At 36.4% G+C, this 23,582-nt stretch overlaps 1 protein-coding gene across 16 annotated transcripts in view; it reads right to left on the reverse strand.

The window, feature by feature from the left end:
• HMBOX1 (homeobox containing 1) overlaps positions 1-23,582 on the reverse strand; it is a 189,891-nt gene that overhangs the window by 94,051 nt on the left and 72,258 nt on the right. For all 16 annotated transcript variants that reach the window (XR_001887774.1, XR_001887773.1, XM_017884643.1 and 13 more), the window contains exons 2-3: positions 16,271-16,350; positions 9,651-10,127 (exon numbers count right to left, since the gene is read on the reverse strand). Coding sequence is in view for 14 of the 16 variants with exons in the window: in XM_017884643.1 (XP_017740132.1) it covers positions 9,651-10,127; positions 16,271-16,293 (500 nt within the window). In the remaining 2 variants the exon portion in view is untranslated. The remainder of the gene's footprint in view (positions 1-9,650; positions 10,128-16,270; positions 16,351-23,582) is intronic.

Below are 23,582 nucleotides of genomic sequence, written 5' to 3' on the forward strand. Positions count from 1 at the left end.
AACAACAACAAATTCAGTTGTGAGCAGACTGTGGGCTTGCATGTTAACTACACAACTGCAGGAACAATGTTCATTTAAAAACCTTTAAAATGATTAAGGAAAAAGAAATCATCGTTCCCACAACTGTAAAAATGTTAGGCATTTGAAGAAAGGCTTGCCCTTTAACTTCTTTTCCTGTATAAACAAAAAAAGTGGGATCGGTTGAATATAAAGTTTTAGTATTAAAAAGGCATTTATTCATTTTGTATTATATATAAGAATACTTAAAACTACACAATATTCTGTGTCCTTGGGAATACATTATAGACCTCATTTTTCCTCCACTAAAATGCCTGTTCCAAATTTTACTTAAAGACTCAACAAATTCTCAAAAGACTAGACATTCACAAAAATGACAATGAGTGGCAAGACTTCTGTTGTTTCACCAGAACAAGAATTAATAAACAAAATTTATAGTTAAAACCTTAAAACTGACCAATCTCTCTTTCAATGCTTTATCTTCAAAAGGGTTACATAAATAGAGCAGTGGTTTCTGTTCAAGCTCAAAAGTAACACAGAATAGAGGTAACTTCTTATCTAACACAGGGGTCAGCAAATTACGGCCTATGGGCTAATTCTAGCCTGCCATCTACTTTTACACAACCTATGAGCTAAGGATCATTTTCAGAGATGGACATTTGCAATTGATTTGATGACAGAAAATGCAAACGATAAACACAAACTAAGCAAAATACTATCCCTCCCCCTACAATTTCATTCTTCTGACTAGTAGGCCGATATTTTTAAAAACTCTACCCAATTATTATTATTCTGTGTTGACTTTTGTCAATAAAAATTTGTGGCTGTTTGTTTTCTGTCTTGTATATGGCTCTACATGATATCCTTTTTTTTTTTCTTTTTTTTTTTAATTGAGACGGAGTCTCACTCTGTTGCCCAGGCTGCAGTGCAGTGGCTCGATCTCGGCTCACTGCAACCTCCACCTCCCGGGCACAAGCAATTCTCCTGCTTCAGCCTCCTGAGTAGCTGGGGTTACAGACATGCAGCACCACACCTGGCTAATTTTTGTATTTTTAGTAGAGTCAGGGTTTCACCATGTTGGTTGGCCAGGTTGGTCTTGAATTCCTAACCTCAAGGGATCTTCCTGTGTTGGCCTCCCAAAGTGCTGGTAATACAGGCGTGAGCAATCGCGCCCAGCCTATGTCTCTTCATTATATCCTTAAATTTGCCTCTTGGCCACAAAGTCTAAAATTTTTACTCTCTAGTCCTTTAGAGAAGAAGTTTGCTGACCCCTGATGTGAGACAAAGGATCACAAAACCTTAGTAATTGTTTTGTGAAAGAACCACAAACTCTTTTTAGGGGTTCACATTTCTCTGTAGACTATTTGGAGGAACTTAAGTAACCTATCCAAAAACAGTGACTTGTGATTTAACTTGGATGAGGGATTTTAGCTCCCTGATGAGTAGTTGTTACATGCTCTGTTGTAAGGACTCTGTTGTAAGACCATGCTCCCTTTGGGGAATTCTGGAAGAAAACAGAGAGGTGATAGTGGTGAGTTTCCAATCTGCAGCTCTATAGTATACTGCTGATTTATCAGTTGGAAATCCTAACCAAAAATATTCTTAAAGGAAAAAAATAATCAGCTGCCTAATGCAGTATTTAAATTTTCTCATATTGATCTAGATTCTGGTTAGATTCTTCCCAAACTGCCTGTCTATATTTGAAATATTTCTTTTTTTTTTTTTTTGGAGACAGTCTCGCTCAGTCGCCCAGGCTGGAGTGCAGTGGCGCAATCTCAGCTCACTGCAAGCTCCGCCTCCCGGGTTCACACCATCCTCCTGCCTCAGCCTCCCAACTCACTGTGACTACAGGTGTCCGCCATTACACCAGGCTAATTTTTTTTTTTTTTTTTTAGTAGAGATGGGGTTTCACTGTGTTAGCCAGGATGGTCTCGATCTTCTGACCTCATGATCCACCCATCTCAGCCTCCCAAAGTGCTGGGATTACAGGCGTGAGCCACCGTGCCCAGCCTGAAATATTTCTTTGAAAAATATGTATTCATATTTTATTTAAAATTGTGTATACGAAAAGAAAAGGTACAAATAAATATATTTTAAAGTCAAACAAAATAATTGCTGACTAAAATGCAGGTGCAGGTAATATAGAACAAAAGCTTTCAAATGTGCATCGATAATCAGTGTGCAAGAGATAACTTCAGCGCTATTTCAATTGGCTTATATAAACAAAACAAATCATTTGGTTTCTAATACAACTATAAAATTAATCTGAAAATTTTAAAATAAAGTATTGCATTTCTATATATAGAATGATCTCCTAGGAAAATGAAACTGAATTTAAAAGAATATTTGTTCAGGTTAAATAAAAAAATGTACTTTTGTGGGGAAAGAATTAAATAGGTTTTTTGACTAATTTACATTGATATTTAAATCAATTTATTTCAAATCAAATTCATCTAGACACTAAATCATACAGAAGAGATAACACTCAATTATTGAAATAGGAAATATCCAGTTTGTAAATTATTCACAGCCTTGCAGCATGATATTATTAAGGACTGCACAAGACAGAAGGAATCCCAAAAATCTGTCAAACAGTAGCAATTCTCATTTTTAGATATTTGACAAGTTTCTAAGTATCAATAATGTTTAAAAACATAGAAATAAACAGACACGGTGGGTCACGCCTGTTATCCCAGGACTTTGGGAGGCTGAGGCAGGCAGATCACTTGAGGTCAGGAGTTCAAGATCAGCCTGGTCAACATGGTGAGACCTCGCCTCTACCAAAAATATTTAACAAATAGTTAGGGGTGGTAGCATGCTCCTGTAATACTAGCTACTCAGGAGGCTGAGGCAGGAGAATTGCTTGAACCCCAGAGGCGGAAGTTGTAGTGAGCCAAAAACGTGCCACTGCACTCCAACCTTGGTGACAGAGCGAGACTCCATCTCAAAAAAAAAAAAAAGAAAAGAAAAAACTCTTTACTGCTTTACCAGAGAGCTTTTCAAAAGCAAAAGAAAAGACTTAAAAGATAAGGGTGTGCATGGGTAAGGCATTTAACAAAGCTGGGCCCTGGCTGTATCATCTGATAAAATAAAAGCATTGGCCAGGTACAGTGGCTCACTCCTGTAATCCCAGTTACTTGGGAGTCTGAGACATGAGAATTGCTTGAAACCAGGAGGTGGATGCTGCAGTGAGCCAAGATTGCGCCACTGGGCAACAAAGTGAGACTCCATCTAACAACAACAACAACAAAAAGCATCAATACTCCCTTCACAAGGCTTTTAAAGATTTGTCTCCTAGCAATGAAATTAAATATTGTGTGTATACATATGTCTGTAATACATAGAATCAAAATTAATTGCAAAATTTTTTTTGAAATTGTAAAAATACTGAACATTGACTATTATTTTATAAAACTTCAGAAAGATTCCCAAGAAAAGAAGAAACAAATGATCTACTGTAATCATGTAAGACCAAAGTAAACATCTGTACCAGGTACTTTAAGGTAGCATTAAAAGAATTCTATACACAAGCAGTGATGTGTCATTTAGTTGGTTTCACTAGGTATTTTCAAAATACTAAACACATTCTATTTTCATTGTGTCCAATTCTCTTAAATATTTTTAAAAGTTCCATTCTAGTGGGTTAGCTTTGTTGTTCAAACTTTGACATCACCCCCTTCCCTCATTCTCTCCTCATTCAGCCTTCTTTAAGGACCTGCTACTCCTATTGTCCTCATTGTAATCTAAGAAATCACCACTTTGTTAGTGTAAAAACTTCATTTACTCTAAATCTAATTATCTTATCTTCTCCCACCCCTCACTTCCTCTCTTCATCTGCAATTTTACATCCTCCTTAAAAAGAATAAATCCCCTCCTTCCTCTCTTATAAAATCTCATACTCTTCAAGATTTCTATGCCTCAAGTCTTATGGAATTAAAGTGAAGAGCAGGCTGATCTTGTCTTTCACTCCACAGCTTACTTACTTCAAGATAAGATACCCACCTGATTTGTAGCTAACCAGTTCAAGTCCATGTCATTGTCTCCTACTGCCCTTTTGAAATCATTGCCATGCTAGATTCATCTAGTGATTTCCACACCAGGATGAAATTCTTCCTTCCCACCCTCCATTGCCATTATTTTTATAACTTGCTAAACTTTCACTGTTACTTACAGACCTTTCTTAATATCTGGATGAATTCATCAGTAATGCCTCTTTGTGGAATCCCCAATTTAACTGTCATCTATTCAAAGAAGTTCTCCCTGATCTTCACAGCTAAAAAAGGTGTCTTCCTACAATGGCTAACTTTAACATTTCAATACTACTACTCACATGCTAATATATTACATGCTGTTCTGTATTATAGTTGTTTCTAATCTTGTCTTATCTCTCCTACTACACTGTAAAGTCCTTAGTCCTTTAGCACAAAGATTGTGCCTTATTCATTTATGGGGTTTGCATATAATAGAGCTTAATTTGTTCAATGAATGAACAATTCTGTAGTTGGAGATAAAAGGTTGTAAAATGGAAAGCTCGATCTAGATAATTTATAAAACAGCTTTAAATTTTTATTCTCAAATAGATTTAAGCTTACCAAATCAGAAAGGAAAAGAATTATTTATAGTAGTTCAAAATGACATTGCTTCCTATTCTAGAACAAAGAATAATAAAGATCACCTGTTTTAAAAATGATATGCTTTAAGATCTTCCATATTTCCATAGTTAATATACACTGCACATTTTTTAGGATCTCTGAAAGGAATCATCTATCTGAAAGACTTCCAGAGATGAAGCAACACCTGCCAAGACAGACTATTTCACACTTGGAAAAATACAATGATGTACAAATTTCTTTCACATTTGACTAAAACCTATCCCCATACATTTTTACCCATGGAGACAAAGTATAACTTTAAATTTTAAAAAATCACTCAAAAATAAAAGTTACTATATATGTATCAATAACATAGTAACTGGATATCATGACCATTTTGTCTTATCTACAGAACATGCACATCCTACCTATGCAAGTAAAATACTTAGCCTATAGATAACCAACTTAGAATAAAGCCTCAGTTTTATACAAAATACTAACATCATAAAATTTAGTACATGGGTGGTTAAGAATAATATATTTAATGTATGGCATTATTAACAAATTCTGATAAGCTTCATTTAAATAACATCATATGTACATAAAACACACACTAGTATCTATACACTATATTAGCAGATGTGTACACATACATACCCCTACACATATATTTGTATATTAATAGATGCATTTTTAAACATTAATATGTAAAATAGTTCTTTATTTCTGGCTTTAAAGTCCTTCCTAAAATGTTATATTCAACAATCTGTTAAATTCATATCCTAGTTTACCTTTATTTTTTTAACCCTAACTCAAAATGAAAAAAAGTGAAAGCTACTTTCTTCTGGTTTCTTTTTTTTTTTTTTTTTGAGGCAGAGGTCTACTCTTGTCGGCCGGGGGCTGGAGTGCGGTGGCCAGATCTCAGCTCACTGCATCTCCGCCTCCCGGTTTACCCATTCTCTGCCTCAGCCTCCGAGTAGCTGGGGAATACAGGTGGGCCCGCACTTCGCCCGGCTAGGTTTTTTTTGTATTTTAGTAGAGGACGGGGTTCACCGTGTTAGCAGGGTGGTCTCGATTCCTGACCTTGTGATCCGGCCGTCTCGCCTCCCAAGCTGCTGGGGATTACAGTGCTGAGCACCCGCGGCGGCCTCTTCCTGTTCTTAACTGGTTATAAGGTGTACCAATTTAACATTGATTGAAGTTATACAAAAAATCGCCTTATGGGCTGGCGCACAGTGGCTCATGCCTGTATCCCAGCCTTTGGGGGGCCCGAGGTGGGCGGATCACTGAGGCCAGGAGTTTTGAGACAGCCTTGGTCAACATGGTGAAACCCATCTGTACTAAAATACAAAATTAGCTGGGGGTGGTGGTGCACACTGTAATCCCAGCTACTAGGGAGCCTGAGACATGAGAATCACTTGAACCTGGGAGGTAGAAGTTGCAGTGAGCCCAGATTGCACCACTGCACTCCAGCCTGGTTGACAGAGTGAGACTTTATCTCCAAAAAAAAAAAAAAAAAAAAAAAAAATCTCCATTATGTATCTTGAAATTTTTAGGAGCGAAATTTGTAAAGTGAATGAATTATAAGATTTTTAAAACTACGTCTTATGTTTGAGTTGAGGAATGTGAACAAGCAAGAGGTGAAGCACACAGGTAGAAAAGGAGACAGGAAAGCATTCAGATACCCAAGCTCCCCCACCAGAGACCACCGCTTACAGCAGGCTATAATATCACCATAGCATCTAGTGATCAGCAAGGGCAGTATATTCCTAAAAGAGCACAGAATACTCAGAAAGATCCACTGCTCAAAATATTTCTCTAACGTCCCACTAGATAAAAATTCACATGTTAAGTGATTGTTTTGAAGCAGCAAATATCATGGGGGAGGGGGATACGAAGCCCATTAAGGCAATTCATACTTTGTCTTATGTTAATTAACCACTTTTTCTAAAATCTTATTAAAATCTACAGACCCGAGGCAGGCGGATCACGAGGTCAGGAGGTCGAGACCATCCTGGCTAACACAGTGAAACCCCGTCTCTACTAAAATTACAAAAAATTAGCCGGGCGAGGTGGTGGGCGCCTGTAGTCCCAGCTACTCTGGAGGCTGAGGCAGGAGAATGGCGTAAACCCGGGAGGCAGAGCTTGCAGTGAGCCGAGATCGCCCCACTGCACCACTCCAGCCTGGGCGACAGAGCGAGACTCCGTCTCAAAAAAGAAAAAGAAAAAGCAAAAAAGAAAAATGTATTTGGAGAGGCAATGTACACCAGTGACATATTGATAATAAAGACATAATTTAGGCTCTGCCACTTAATATTGAAGTTCTCTTAAGCAAAGTATTTCATTTTTGTGAATCTCAGTTTCTCTGATCAACCTCACATCATGATTTTAATAAGTGACAATGTCATCCAATAAACTTTCCCACTGATCCAAGGATTGTTATTATCTACAACCTGAGAAGCGTAAGAGAGGGACACAATGGAGGAAAGCAGGAGTGCAGCAGTGGGTGAGGGTGCAATGGCAGAGAACCAGAGAGATCTAGAAGGACCACTGAGACCCCAAGATGATCAGGAGAACCCAAAGGAGCAGTTCTACTAAAGAAGCAGAGAAATGGAAAAAGATCAAGTGTCCTGATTATGCGACAAGTGGTAGTACATAAATACTGATAACAAAGTATAAACCTGTATATATTTCACAGTGAAACTGGAATGGGTATAATTACGGGATTTAACTACAAATCCCAGTCATTGCTAAATAGGTTTTTGCTTAGTTTGAGCATATATTTGAATTAAAACATCATGCCAACCTATGAGTTAAAAGTCAAGTTTTTAGACCTTTATTTTTCCAGACAATCTTCTAGAGACTTTTACTAACGAGCTTTCCCATACTTCTTGTTAGTCTTATACACGTTTAAGAATTAACTGTTATGTCAAAAGCTTATCAAAACTGATGAACAGCAACACCACCGAAAAAACCAGGTTGGCATCCTTTTTAAATTTTTGATATCCTCTCTACTCAGAATAATTAAAAGCTAATCTTGTTACGTTTCAATGAGTGAAGTAACTTTTATTTGCCCAAATGGTTCTCCCTCTTAATCTTAACAACGTTAAATTCAAAAGCAACACCTGAACTTTGGTCACCTACTTTAACACATGAAAAAGAATTCAAACTCAAACTGATCTCTTTTATTTTTAACTTTTAAAAAAATTAGCTGAGCGTGGTGGCACATGCCTGCAGTCCCAGCTACTCGGGAGGCTAAAGCAGGAGAATCACTTCAGCCCAGGAGGCGGAGGTTGCAATGAACCGAGATCACACCACTGCTCTTCAGCCTGGGTGACAGAGCAAGACTCTGTCTCAAAAAAACAAAACAAAACAAAACAAAACAAAACAAAACAAAACAATGACTTGTAACTGTAACTGCTGTATCATATTATTCATTACAGGTATTAATATTATACTTTATTTATACTGTATCTGGAATCCAGATAAAATAGTGGATTTAGCACAGAATTTCATATAATAAAGATCTATAAAAATAAATTCAGGACAGTTTGAAGGATATTTCAACATTGTGGTACTATTGGACAGATCTTCCAAGTGGCAATATTATGTGTCACTACTATTCCATCTTGAAGTTTAAAATCTTTAGAAAGAATTATAATGATACTTATAGGTACTATTTTTATTTCTGACAAATTCCTGCTACAGTTTCTTTCATTATCTACTGTAACTAATTTATTTGCAGGCTCTTTCCCTTCTATGGTAGTGGAAATCTACTGAAAACAATACCTTTATCATCTCTATTCCTAGAGGAGTTTTTACAAAACTCCTCAATTCCAACAAAAGTAAATAAACTAGTATGGAACTCAAAGTCTCCCAAAACCTGTATTGTTTCCTAATATATTATTCTTATTACATTGTCTTACCTGTCAGTAATTTTTATCAGACTGAAGACACGCCTTGCCTTTTCTACCCTTTACTATTCCCTTAATTTTAAATAAAGTTCCTGTATTTTAAAAACAAATGCTATTCTTAACCATTTAGGTCAAGGTCACCCATTCATTAAACATATTAGGCCCTTACCATGTGCCAGGGAAAGTTCCAGATCCTGGAGGCACAATAATGGAAAACACATGGTACTACCCTCAAAGTGTCCCAGGGTCCAGTGTGAAGCCTTTCCTAATTATCTCTGTTGAAAGTAGATTTCTTGTGGGCTGGGCTCGGTGGCTCACGCCTGTAATCCCAGCACTTTGGGAGGCTGAGGCACATGGATCACCTGAGATCAGGGGTTCGAGACCAGCCTGATCAACATGGAGAAACCCCGCATCTACTAAAAATACAAAAGAGCTGGGCGTGGTGGTGCATGCCTGTAATCCCAGCTACTCGGGAAGCTGCGACAGGAGAACTGCTTGAACCTGGGAGGCGGAGACTGAGGTGAGCTGAGATGGCGCCATTGCACTCCAGCCAGGGCATACAGAGCAAGACTCCATCTCAAAAAAAAAAAAAAAAAATAGTAGATTTCTTTTCTCAGTGTTTAAAACTCTAAGAGTTCATACATTTATAAGACTGTGTGTGTATGTGTGTGTGAGTGTGTGTGTCATCTATTGCTAAAATTAGAACCTATATAATAGGTACCCCAAATTATTTTCTTGATTAGAATGTTGGAGAGAAAAATTAAGAGTATATGTATTCTGTATCAAGATAAAATTATCCCTCAGAAAAAGTACTTACTACAGATTTCGGGATTAGAATGTGTCTGTTAGTCAGAAATTAGCTATTAGAGTCATAGAGAAGATTAGTGTTTGATAAACAGAGAATGGAAAAGACTTATCAAGCAGCAAAGAGAAAGGACTGAAGTAAAGAAGAGAAAATTTAAATTAAAAACATAAAGCTTGAACTTCCTTTCATCTCCAAAGGTGGGAGAAGGAAGTTACAGTTCTTATAGCTAAGTAGCTGAAATGCAGCATACTATTTAAGAATCTAAGAACAATCTAAGAATACAGATGTTTCTAGGGACTCTAAATAAGCAAAGTCACTAACCTCATTAATTCTTCCACTTTATCATCTACATCTAGGTCCTCTTCTGAGGCTTCAAAACTGTATGACCTCTGACCCATGCTGTTTGCATGGTAGCGAGTTGGTGACATCTTTCCATTGGATGTAGATAATCGCTCATTATTCTCCCTCCCATTTTGATTGGTAGTGCAAGGCTGCGGGGAAGTATCATAACTGTTGCTAGGTGATGGGGACATTCCCGAATGCTGCGTCTGTGTGGAAGCTGTAGCTGTAGAAGAAGATGCTGGGACATTGTTGGTACTATTCCCATATGAACTTCCTCCATAGCTGGACCTTCTTCCAAACTTGTCACTATGCTCTTGATCAAGACGGTCCAAAGTTTCCAAGGCATGGAGAATTTCATGTTTAGTCATTCCAGTACGCCGAAGTCGCTGAAGCAGATCTATCTGCTCTATGGTGAATCTGGGTTCATCTGTATAATGAGACATGGTTTCCAGCAAACTGAAAAAAAAAAAAAAAAAGATAAAAAGAAGTCTCTTTATTGACAGTATCTACCAAAGCACATATCATTAGAGAATGCTCAGAAGATGCAGTATTTCTACACAAGCTTCTTTACTGAAAAGGAAAGTATGTCCCATGCTAGAATGATTGTGCCATGGCAAATGGATTGGTACAGATACTAAATGTGTCAGTAGGTGAACATAGGTGTAACATAAAACCTAATTTCATATGGCATGCAATTTACATTTTCCTCAATTTTGGTAAATATCAGAACCAAAATTTTAGTTATGTAAATAATACCAAAACAACAGATTAGGTACATGGAGTGCATTAAACCCAGGTTATGTGATAACTTAGAAGTGTTTTGCCCATCTCAAGTGTATTACTCTACATTAGAGTATTAATGGAAAATTGCTGAAAAAATAGTTTGTATTATATTATTTACCAACTATTAGCTACACAGACCTAGGAATTCTCTACAACCTCATTTAGTGAAAACAAATGATTTGCTAAGCTAAGTCCAAGCAAATGCTAATAACCAGCAAAAATATTTAAGTGGAAAAGAGAGGTACATTAAAAAAAAAAAAAGCACCATTTCATTCACTACTTAGCAATTTCCTAAGTTTTTCATCTCTGGTAATGCATTCTCTCTTAATAGCTACCCTGAGAAATAGATCTTTCGTGGTTGTAGCCAGACAATGCTATTCATTTTTCTTAGGAAATTACTTTTACATGTTTCCTTTAACTAGCACAAGATACTGCAGCATATCAGAAAATGTTTTCTTAGGGTGAATAACAATACTAAGAGAGTAGTCAAATACTGTAAAAATTCTCACTGCTTGAATTCCTCTGTTGTTGTTGTTGTTGTTTTGGATACAGAGTTTCGCTCTTGTCACCCAGGCTGGAGTGCAGTGGCACGGCCTTGAGTCACTGCGACCTGCACCTCCTGGGTTCAAGTGATTCTCCTGCCTCAACCTCCTGAGTAGCTGAGATTACAGGCACCTGCCACCAAGCCTGGCTACTTTTGTATTTTTAGTAGAGATGGGGTTTCAACATGTTGGTCAGGCTGGTCTCAAACTCCTGACCTCAGGTGATTCGCTCACCTCAGCTTCCCAAAGTACTGGGATTACAGGTGTGAGCCACCATGCTCGGCCTTGAATTACTTTCTTATAAGATCTGACTTTCCCATTCAAGATATTTTGAAGTGGTAATCTCTTTTATTTTGATATTTATTGTTCTAGTGCCAAATATAATGCATGGCATGCATAGGCTCTCAATAAGTGTTTGCAGATGGAAATTGATGTCAAGAAGTTTTTTCATCTTTCTCAAACAAACATCTGCTCTGGGCCAGTGCCCCACAGCTATTGAAAGTTTCACTGTTTCTTTGTCCTTCTACATGAAAACTTTATTGAACAGTCACTTCTAGGCAGGAACTGGGTAAGAGTTTCACACATAACATAATCTCATCCAATTTTCACAGCAACTCTAGTGGTAGATGTTCTTTATTCATTTCATTTTATGTTGATGGATTGTTGAGGAAACTGAGGCTCAGAGTAGTTTTATACCTTACAAAAAATCTGAGTAAACATTAGGAAAAAGATTTAAGCCTAGGTCTTATTGACTCCAAAAGCACACATCATTCTCCTTTACAATACCTTGCAGGACTTAACTGGAAACATATGATTTGGGACACAGGCTATTCTACTCCTTTAAGTCTCATTTAAAGCCGTTTAGATAAAAATACTCCAATTACTGATGAACCTAGGGGTCCTAGTAATAGTTCTCTACATTTAAAATCTTTGCTCCATCTAGAATTTTTATTGACTTAACAAGTATAAAAAATTGGGGCTTTATTTCATCCCAAATGGACAGCTAGATGTCGTATGTTTTTATTGAATATCTGTCTTCTCCTCTGATGTGAAATGCTGCCTTTATCATATACACAATTTCCATATGAATCTGCATTACCTTTGGATAGACTATTCCATTTTACTGATTGTTTTATCTTTCAAATTCTTTTAAAAATAAGTAGGCAGAAATCTACAACTTTAGATGAAATCTCCCTAGTTTTAAAAACAAGCTCATTAAAATAAAACACAACCAAACACACATATTCTGTGGACCTAAACATGTTGCAGGCCATTTGTGCCCACAGGCCACAGTATCTGCCCTACACCTACAAATGTTACGGTCTGATTTCTTCCGTACTCACTTGTAACAAGCTAGGCATCATTTTAAAAAGACCTATTTTCATGATTATTATATTCTTTCTTGATGGCCTAAGTTCCCCGCACAATATTTTGTAATGAAAAAAATTAAACATAAACATTATTATTTTCCCTTGAAAATGAAGTAGACCTGTTTGTTGCTATCTTCAGCCTTCATGTTATCAAAGTATTTCATAAAGTGATCTTACTTTTGATGACTTCAGTAACTGTTTTATTATATGGACAAAAATTCCCAATCACAGTATTTTCCTACAGTATTCATATCAGAGCAGTTAGTTATCTGTATACGGTTCTTCAAACTATTCCTGGTATGGAGCAGCACTCTGTATTAGCATAAAACAAAAGTAAGTTATATGAATTTCACTTATTACTGAAAAGTATCCATCCTAACACTTGAATTAGAATTGTCAAAACTAAAGATTTCACAGCATATAAAACAATCTAATATTTTATGTCATTTCAGATTCATTGACTATTAGAACCACTTTTATTCCAAGTCATAAAAGGAGAAACAATAGGCCACCTATTACTTTGTCTGCCTAGAACACCTCATTGTTTTCAAGCACATGTTCTTGGGCTATCACTCATAATACCCCACCTTCTGGCCAGTGGGGTGGGCGCACAAGAAAGCCAAACCTTGCTCTCCCCACAATTTTCTAGTCAGACGAGGGGAAAGATGAACAGTCACCATAACTGTGCTCGGTTTCAGGAAGATATTAGTCTGGTAAATTTCTTATTATACAGAAGCAGCTAGTTCATGGGAAGATGAAGCGGACATACCAAGAAACTTAGAACAGACCGATGGCGAAAGCTGTGCAGTGCTCATATCCCTTGTTCCAATAATCCCTAAGCCCCTGATACATCCCTGCTCTTCTTGCTGTTTTGTTTCATCAGAGAATACATTTCCCTTTATGTATCACCTTGTTCAAATTAGATGTCTGTGCCCTGCACTGAGAGGTCCCTAATGCAAACATAACCTAAAGCAAAATGATCCACAATTGCTAGAATGATCATTCATATGATCACTACAAAGCAAAATGATTAAGAGCATAACAAACAGGATCAAAGCATGCATGTGACACTGAAGATACGATATTTTACTGAGAAAACGCTGAGACTAGAAGCTCTCCTGGATATTGAGAATAATGTTCCAATGTGTACTAATATAAACAAAGGCATACACACTGGCATTTCAAAATTTTATTTCTCATAATTTACCTAGTTTAAGCACATAATCACGAATTTATGGCAGTAAATGACCTACAAAGGTCATCTAAGTCCATGATACCAGCAATTCTTTTATAACAGAAAAAGATAACATGTAAGAATTGAATTAATTTTCTTTTGCACAAGGATTGTTCACAGGATAAGGAACATCTTTCACTTTAAATTACTAATCTGAATGCAGACTCAGGCCAACAATAATTGAAAATGATGTGAGAAGAATTTCAACACTGTAATAACAGAGAATGTTTAAGGCGTAAAAGAACAATTAAATTCAGGAATTATGGCTCAGTTCATAAACTGATATTCTAAGAAAATATCATACCATAAGACCATAATAATAACTTTTCTACAATATATTTTATCCTGACTTGAATATGTACCTAAACCCTTCTTGGATAAGGCATGAGGTCCAGAATATAATTTCATAAGCTAAATTCTACAAACACATAGAGCAGATAAGATTAAAGCATTCACAAATAATTAACCTTGAAATAACATGGGTAGAAAGGACATTACTACCTTACTTGTAAAGCACCAACAGTTAGTAAAATTTTATTGAATAACAGCTTTTTCTTTAGCATAATTCTGCTGTCTTTATTTTTATTATCTAGAATGACTAGGCAAAATAGGTTAGTTTTGTTTTGCATATATGATATTTACTGCATGATAACTTAACACACTCTAGAGTCAATCACAATATTTTTATCAGAGAGTGAACTCTCCATCCTCTCAGGAATGTCACCTCATTATCAAACCATATATGTGAGTTACTGTCACAACTACTGGACTTCAAAATACATATACACTCAAGAGCCTAACAGACAGTTTGGGAGCTTAGGCTGTGGCAGGGCTACTCTCTGTCAGCGGCTTCTCCAAAACCGGAGAGCTCAGGCTGCAAAAGACTTCAAAGCTTTTACATCTTGCAGGCCAGCACTTTCTAGCAATGAGGGGCCTTACTTGTGGTCTCGGATCTCAGCTATGGTGGTCAAATCAGCTTCTCCCAAGAACTGCTCATATAAAGGTGCACTTCCACTCAGCCTTCACTTGAACACAGAGGCCTCCTTTCATCATAATTGAGTAAAGACACTTTAATAGTTTTGGAACACACTCACAATGTGGTTAATGTACCTCATCTATTGAGTGTATTCCCTGTGAAGTCTGTCCATGTTACTCTCCCCATCTTTAAGTACTGTGAAGTCAAGAAAAAATTCTCTTTGTATGGCAATTAACACTGTGATTCATGAAATCATACTTTGATCATCTTATTTCTACCATATGTAACAAAAATCCAAGTACAAACATGCACATTTATAGAGGGAGATACAAATTAGGTGTGGAATGAGAAAATGAGAAAACTGGAGACCATTTAGACAAAAACCATTCATTTAAGCCTACTAAGTAACAGATCCTATGCGAGGCACAGAGGACACAACAAGGAACAAATCACGCAAAAATTCACAGCTTCATGATGCTTACATTCATTTCAGTAACTATTAGACATCTTACTATTTTCAATAGCCATTAGACATCTTAACTCTCTTGAATGCTTAGCCATCTATCTCAGAAACTTCTAGGCTTTGAGCAGTTAAAAATAATAAGTAATTTTATATTCAATTTAAAATTAATGTCAAAATTCAAAGTTGAAAATAGAAATGGTAAAAGAGAAGGCTGATAGATTGAAAACAGCTATTAGCAAATAAATTTTTTTAAAAAGTGGGGAGGGAAACTAAGGCCCAAAGAGGTGAAGTGCCTTCCCAAGGATATAGCTACTTAGCAGAAAGTCAGGCTACAGTTCACATCTTCCAGGTCTGTTCCAGAAACTTTTCACTGTATCACAGAATCTATCGGGGTGGGGGGAAACTATAATGAAAAGCCTAAATAACAAGGAAAACCTCTCTTAATATCTACTTATTGTATTATAGAACTGTCAACCAAAACGGAAGGAATTTAAGCAAAGTGGAGACTCCATCAAATTTTAGAAAATACTTATGCTAAAGGCACTCTGCATTAGACTCTAAAGATGCACTTAATGAGCTAATAGATACTCTGTCTTCTCTAATATCTGAAATTCCCGGAATACTTTTATTCAAAGGCCTATTTAATATGAACTGGTGGTTATAGTTCATATCCTAGCACAAAAACACTCTCAACACAATACCACTATCTCAATTTATATTTTCTGCCTGACTCCAAAGAAAGGCTAGCACATTAGCTAATAGGCTTAACTACATTATCATGCCCCCAGCAGGTAAAGGAAAATGGTTAAGGTGCTAGGAGTTTTCACACAAAAGGCAACATGAAGGTGTATGCTTCCAGTAGTCTGCTTGTCACAAGGAATCCAATACTAGCTCTCTTGAACTGTTAGCCATCTATCTTGGATGCTTCTAAGCTTTAAGCAGTTAAAAATAATAAGTAATTTTATATTCACTTTAAAATTAATGTCAAAATTCAAAGCTGAAAACAGAAATGGTAAGAGAAGGCTGATAGATTTAAAGATTCATTTCTCACCACATGATCACAACACTTACTCACCTTAATGTCAAACAGGTATACCATTTGATTCATTTCCTAAAAAAACTTTTCAACTCTATGAACACCCATTGTCGAATCTGGATGATAATCATAATGACATCTTAACTTTATTAAAATGACTATGAAGATAAAAATCAAGAAGGACTTGATACTTACACCACTGGAAAGGAACTGAGCATACTTTACATGAGGCGGATCAATATCCTTTCCAGAGATGATCTGCGTTATCTACCATTCTGTAGAACAAAGATAGAAAATTGAGAAATATTTATGTTAATCAAGTGTTGAACAAAAATTTTAATTATATAACTTATGGATATCAAGAGTTGACACTAGCTAATCATGTTAAATATTATGTCTTCTGATTTGCATTCTACCGCTTTATTCACCATACAGTTTGATCCCTTTCAATTCAGACACAGATCTTCACAAAAAATGGTATTTACTATTCATTGTTTAGAAGCTAAAGATCATGAAGACAACTTATTAGCTGGTTAAAACCACAGCCATAGAGGCACCGATTTCCATTAACTCTAAGTTGAGATTATAAATTAGACAAAAGTTAAAAATGTTGATGTCAAAAACTCTCACATTAAAATACACATTCAGTACTGAAGTACATTATGCATGGCCGAAGTGTCCAACAATGACTAATGATATATGCAAAATGTACAAGGTAAAGTTAGAAACCTTTCACATTTATATTCTAAATTGTAGCATTAATGAAGATCCTGTTGTAGATAATTTTCTTGCTGACTTAAAAGACAGGCCCAGGCGCGGTGGCTCACACCTGTAATCCCAGCACTTTGGGAGGCTGAGGCGGGTGGATCATCCGAGGTCAGGAGTTCGAGACCAGCCTGACCAACATGGCGAAACCCCAACTGTACTAAAAATACAAAATTTACCATGCGTGCTGGCACATGCCTGTAATCCCAGCTACTCGGGAAGCTGAGGCAGGAGAATCATTTGAACCCAGGAGGCGGAGGTTGCAGTGAACCGAGATCACACCATTACACTCTAGCCTGGGCCACAGAGTGAAACTCCATCTTGGGCTGGGGGGGTGAATCTGTCCTAAAAAAGTAGATATAAAGTACAAAATGAAACTATTGAAAATGTTCCTCATTGTAGTTCCTGCGCAAAATAGTAAACCAAAGACACAAAAATGATTACTGGTCAAAACACATTTTTCACTATCTGCTCAAATTCAGTTAAAATATATGAAGCACCAGCTTGCCCTGGCATAGACACAAGAACCAAAATATGAGTAAGATATGGTCCCAACAGTACAGGAGCTTAGGAGCTCATTAAATGGCAGAAGGTGGGGAGAATAGAGACTAGGGACAAAAATTATAGACACGCCTCTCTCGAATAAAAAGTATAACATTAAAAAAAGACTAAAAATAAAACGTGTATATGAATAACAATCCAGAAACTAATTTAGGTTAGAGAGAACTAGGAAGATTTCTTAGAGTGAAATCTGGCTGTTATTTGAGGATTAGAATAAGACTTCTACAACATCAAGGCGTAGAGGGAGGTGAGAATCATTGGAGGAAAGATTCCAGGAAGAGGGAACAGTGAAAAGAAATTATGAGATTTATTTAGGTAATCAGTAGGCTTGTGTTGCTGGCCTTTAACACAGTATGTGTGAGGAGTAGATGATCTAGAAGGGGATCCTGACCTTTATTCTGTAATCATGAGAACCATGCAACATGTTTACATGTAGTATGTTCAGCATGTAGCATGTACCATGAAAACAGAATAAAGGTCAGGATCCTCTTCTAGAAGGAATCCTTTGATAACTTCCATGCTAGGAAGTTATCATCAAAGACCCTCATTTAACAGACAAGAAAACAGATTAAGTCACTGATACAAATTTATGTAACCATAAGACACTGAATTTTGTCAGTTATATTTCAGACATAAATGAGCTTAAAATATTCTACAAAACAAAATGTTCTAAAACAGAGGACCAAGCAAACAAGATGTTATGAATTCTCTCAATTTCACAAAGCTCTTCTGGCAGAGGAGACAGATTATTTTTTTTCTAATTGACAGATGTTTTGAAGTTATTTTAAACATAGATTAAGAACTAAATAAAAATGGGTATTAAGATCACATCCACACTGAGTGCAATGGCTTACACCTGTAATCCCAGCTACTTAGGAGGTTGAGGCAGGAAGATCGCTTGAGGCCAGTAGTTCAAGGCTAGTTTGGGCAACACAGTGAGTCCTCTGTCTCAAAAAAAAAAAAAAAAAAAAAAGAAACAAAAAAACAAAATACAATCACACTCATTTGAATGCCTATTATTTTAAAAATAAACATAAAACAACAAGTGTGGCAATGATGTGGAGAAAATGGAATTCTTGTATGTTACTGGCTGAAATGCAAAATGGTGAAGCCACTTTGTAGAACATGATAATAAAAACCTTTTATTAAAAGGCATTAGGGATATAAATGTATGGATGCTGGATCACATTCAAGCACCTGGTCATAGAAAACAAGCAACCTATGAAAAAAAAAGAGAGGCTGGGCGTGGTGGCTCACACCTGTAATCCCAGCACTTTGGGAGGCCAAGGCAGACAGATCGTGAGGTCAAGAGATCAAGACCATCCTGGCCAACATGGTGAAACCCCATCTCTACTAAAAATACAAAAATTAGTTGGGCGTGGTGGCATGCACCTGTAGTCCCAGCTACTCAGGAGGCTGAAGCAGGAGAGTCGTTTGAACCTGGGAGGTAGAGGTTGCAGTGAGCCAAGATCACGCCACTGCACTCCAGCCTGGCGACAGAGCAAGACTTGGTCTCCAAAAAAAAAAGAAAAGAAAATAGATTATACAGTTATAAAATACACAGTTTATGACCAAGATATAAGAGTTACAAACACAAAGACCAAATAACATGAGAGGTAATAAAGCAAAAATCATAACAACTTTAATAATTCTGTTTTAAAATATAAATGAGTTATTTAAGTATACCCTTTAGAATGAACAAATATAGTTGGAGAAAATTTAAAAAAGAGAAATTTGCTATATTATCAATAAACATAATTTTAAAGATAAAAAGATATTTTGTAAACCTTCTAACAAAGAAGTTTTTTTTTTCCTTTGTCCATTACCATAATTGATCACAAACATGGTAAAACAAAAGGTTTAATTTCATATATATAATCCAAACAATCTAGAGAAAATGTACAAAATAACTACTTATAAACTACAAGATAATCATAAATAACCCTTGGATCAAAGAAGAAATCACAAAGGAAATTATGATCCACATAGCTATACACTGTGACAAAAAAAGAGGATTATTATTCATAACAAAAATCCAAGCCAGGAACGGTAGCTCACGCCTGTAATCCCAGCACTTTGGGAGGCCGAGGCAGGCAGATCATGAGGTCAGAAGTTCGAGACCAGCCTGGCCAACACAGTGAAACTCTGCCTCTACTAAAAATACAAAAATTAGCTGGGTGTGGTGGCACACACCTGTAATCCCAGCTACTCAGGAGGCAGAAGCAGAACTGCTTGAACCTGGGTGGCGGAGGCTGCAGTGAGCGACACTGCATTCCAGGATGGGTGACAGAGCAAGACTCTGTCTTGAGGGGGAGAACAACAACAACAAAAAACCCAGAAAACCCAAATGACCCAATAAAAGTTGTATTTAGAAGTAAATGTATGGCCTTAAAGACTTTAATATTTTAAAATTCATATTCTTACTGTTTTAAAATTTACAGCCTAAATATTTTAAAAGTCAAAAGAAAAAATAGTATTTAAAAAACTAGAAAATAAAATATATACATCAAAATAAGCTAGAAAAATGAAACTAAGAAATACTAGTTGAAATTAATATAAAATGAAGCTACAGAAGGCATAAGTCCAAATGTTGGCTCTTTGAAAGACTATTAAATAATTACACAGAAAGTCTAATAAAGAAAAAAGAGAGAAAAAAACTGCTAAGATTCAGAATGAAAAGAAAAATACAGCCATAGTATTGGGGGAAAAAAACCCCTAAGAAATTATAAATGCAACCACATGACAATTCATTTAAAACCCAAAAGAGAAAATGATTTCCTAGTAAAACAGAATATATCAAAATTGACCAAAAAATAAATTCTTTAGTTGAACCAAATAGCGTAAAATAAAGGTAATTAAGAATCTATACAAAGAGGCATCAAAATCAGCTGAGTTCTCAGCAGAATCAATCTATTTTAAAAACAATTCTAATAATACTAAACTATAGAAAAATACAGGAAATGTTCCAATCCATTTTATGAAGACAGAATTATTCAATAGCATACTTAATAAAGGTCGTACACAGAACATACCATTTCACTTAAAAATTAAACGTAAAAGTTCTAAGTAAAAACTCACATTAGACTATAGAGTGCAGGACATATGAGAAATACAGTAGTCCCCCACTTTATCTGCTGTTTTACTTTGGCTTTCTGTGGTTTCAGTAACCTGCAGTAACCATGGTCTGAAAATATTACGTGGAAAATTCCAGAAATAAACAATTTGTGAGTTTTAAAATTTGAGCGACTGTTAGTAGCTTAGAAACCTCATGCCCCTCCTTCAGGGCATCCACACTGTAGACCCTACCTGCCCCTTAGTAACTTACTAGCTCTCTAGATTATCACACTGACTGTCCTGGTATCTAACAGTGCTCCTGTTTAAGTAATCCTTATTCTACAGAATGATGGCCCCAAAGCTCAAGAATAATGATGCTGGCAATTTCAATACACCAAACAGAAGCCAAAAGTGCTTCCTTTCAGTGAAAAGGTGAAAGTTCTCAATTTAAGTTTAAAAAAAAAAATCGTATGCTGAGGTTACTAAGAACTATAAGAATGAATCTTCTGTGAAACTGTGAAGAAGGAAAATGAAATCTGCACACAGTATACATAGAGTTTGATACTATCTGCAGTTTCAGGCATCTACTGGGAGTCTCAGAATGTATTCCCAGTGGATAAGGGGGGTTCACTGTATACCACTATAATCTACGCAGAAATGCAAGAGTGGTTCATTTTTAGGAATCAACATAATCCAATATGTCAACACATTTAAGGCAGAGAAATTATATGGTTATATCAATAGATGTTGAAAAGGCATTCAGTAAAACTTAGCAGCCATTTTAAAGAAAAAATTCTATGGAAAAGAAGGCTAGAAAAAAAACACTCTGGTAAAAACATAAGAAGGGCAAATATTATTCTAAACAGCAAAACACTAAAAGCATTTCAAATAAAATTAAGATTGCATGCACACACAATAAATATATAGAGTATGTATGTGTGTAATTTCACTTTCATATGCATAAAATAATCTGTGGAAGAGATCCAATAACAGTGGTTACTTTGAATGCAGGGTTGGGAACTAGAGAGATTAAGGAGAGGAATGGGAAGAAAGCTGTTCATAGGAAGCTTTTTTAAAAAATTATTTTAACCATGTGATTATTATTATCTATTCAATAAATCAAATCAATAAAATTAGGAATTAGAGTGAGATACCCACTAAATCCTTTATAAGTAAACACTGACTTAAAGTTTATAGGAAAATGGTAAGACACAGAAAAGAATTAACTGGCAAAACAATGGAATAAAAGAGAAAATATCTTTTTGTCAATGATTTGGCAAAACAATGTCTAGAAAACTCAAGCAATTATATTGTCAAAAAACTGAAAATTAGCTGTGTGCAGTGGCTCATGTCTGTAATCCCAGCGGCTCAGGACACTGAGGCAAGAGGACTCTTTGAGGCCTGAAGTTCAAGACTATCCTGGGCAATATAGCAAAACCTCGGTATCTTTAAAAACAAAACAAAACCAAAAAAAAAAAAAAAACCTGAAATAAAAGAAAGTATCAAATTGAGATATGATACAATACATTTAAAAATAAAAGTTTCTCTAATTGAGCAGGAAACACCTAGAAAAAGAATGGGAAAGAGATTTTCATTGACAGTGGTAACCTTTCCCAATATTTATGAATAACTATATTGAGAAAGAAGCCTAAAACGTTTTCCTTTCAATTTAAAAATAGGACCTAGGCTCGGCGTGGTGGCTCATGCCTGTAATACCAGCACTTTGAGAGGCTGAGGTGGGCCAACCACTTCAGGTCAAGAGCTCGAGACCAGCCTGGCTAACATGGTGAAACCCCATCTATACTAAAAATACAAAAATTAGCTGGGCATGGTGGCCAGGTAGTGGGCATAGTACCCAAGTTATTTTTTTTCAACCTTTGCCCCCCACTTCCTCCTTCCCCCATCTTGGAGTCTCCAGTGTCTACTGCTCTCATCTTTACATGCATGTGTACCCAAAGTGTAGCTCCCACTTATAAGTGAGCATGTGGTATTTAATTTTATTTCTGCATTAATTCACATAGGATAACGGCGTCCAGCTGTACCCACCTTGCTGCAAAGGACATAATTTTGTTCTTTTTTTATGGGTAGTATTCCATGGTGTAAATGTACATTTTCTTTATCCATTCCACTGTTGAAAGGGACCTAGGCTGACTGCATGTCTTTGCTATTGTGTATAGTGCAGCGATGGACACATGGGTGCATGTGTCTTTTTGGTAGAACAATATATTTTCCTTTGGGTTTATACCCAAAGGAAATAAAAGGATATTTTATTTATATATATCCTGGCAATTAACCGGCAAAATATTGGAATAAAGGAGAAAATATCTTTTGTCAATGATTTGGCAGAATACTAAAATAATAAATATTTATTTATATAATATCCTTTTATTTCTTCACACACATACACATATACATATACACACACACACATACTGGAGATATATATACTGGAAATATATATATACTGAAGATATATATATATACTGGATATATATATACTAGATATATATATATATATATATATATACACACTGGAAAATACATATACTGGAAATACTCTGTGTGTGTGTGTGCGTGTGTGTGTGTGTATATATATATATACTGGAGACAGAGATATATATACTGGAATTGCTGAGTAGAATTTTTCCACTTTTAGTTCTGTGTTTCTTTTTTTTTTGAGACGGAGTCTGGCTCTGTCACCCGGGATGGAGTGCAGTGGTGCAATCTCGGCTCACTGCAAACTCCACCTCCTGGGTTCAAGTGATTCTCCTGCCTCAGCCTCCCGAGTAGCTGGGATTACAGGCGTGCACCACCACACCCAGCTAATTTTGTATTTTAGTAGAGACAGGGTTTCACCGTGTTGGTCAGGCTTGTGGGGGAACTCCTGATCTGAGGTGATCCGCCCGCCTTGGCCTCCCAAAGTACTGGGATTACAGGCATGACCCACCACACCCAGCCTATTTTTGGTTCTTTGAGGACTCTCCAAATTGCTTTTCACAGTGCCCTTGCCAACATCTGTTGTTTTTTGACTTTTTTAATAATGGCCATTCTGACTGGCATGGCATGGTATCTCATTGCAGTTTCGATTTGCATTTCACTGATGACTAGCGATGATAAGCATTTTTTC

The sequence above is a fragment of the Rhinopithecus bieti genome, unplaced genomic scaffold (genome assembly GCF_001698545.2).
Source record: "Rhinopithecus bieti isolate Rb0 unplaced genomic scaffold, ASM169854v2 scaffold_315, whole genome shotgun sequence".
Lineage (NCBI taxonomy): Eukaryota > Metazoa > Chordata > Mammalia > Primates > Cercopithecidae > Rhinopithecus > Rhinopithecus bieti.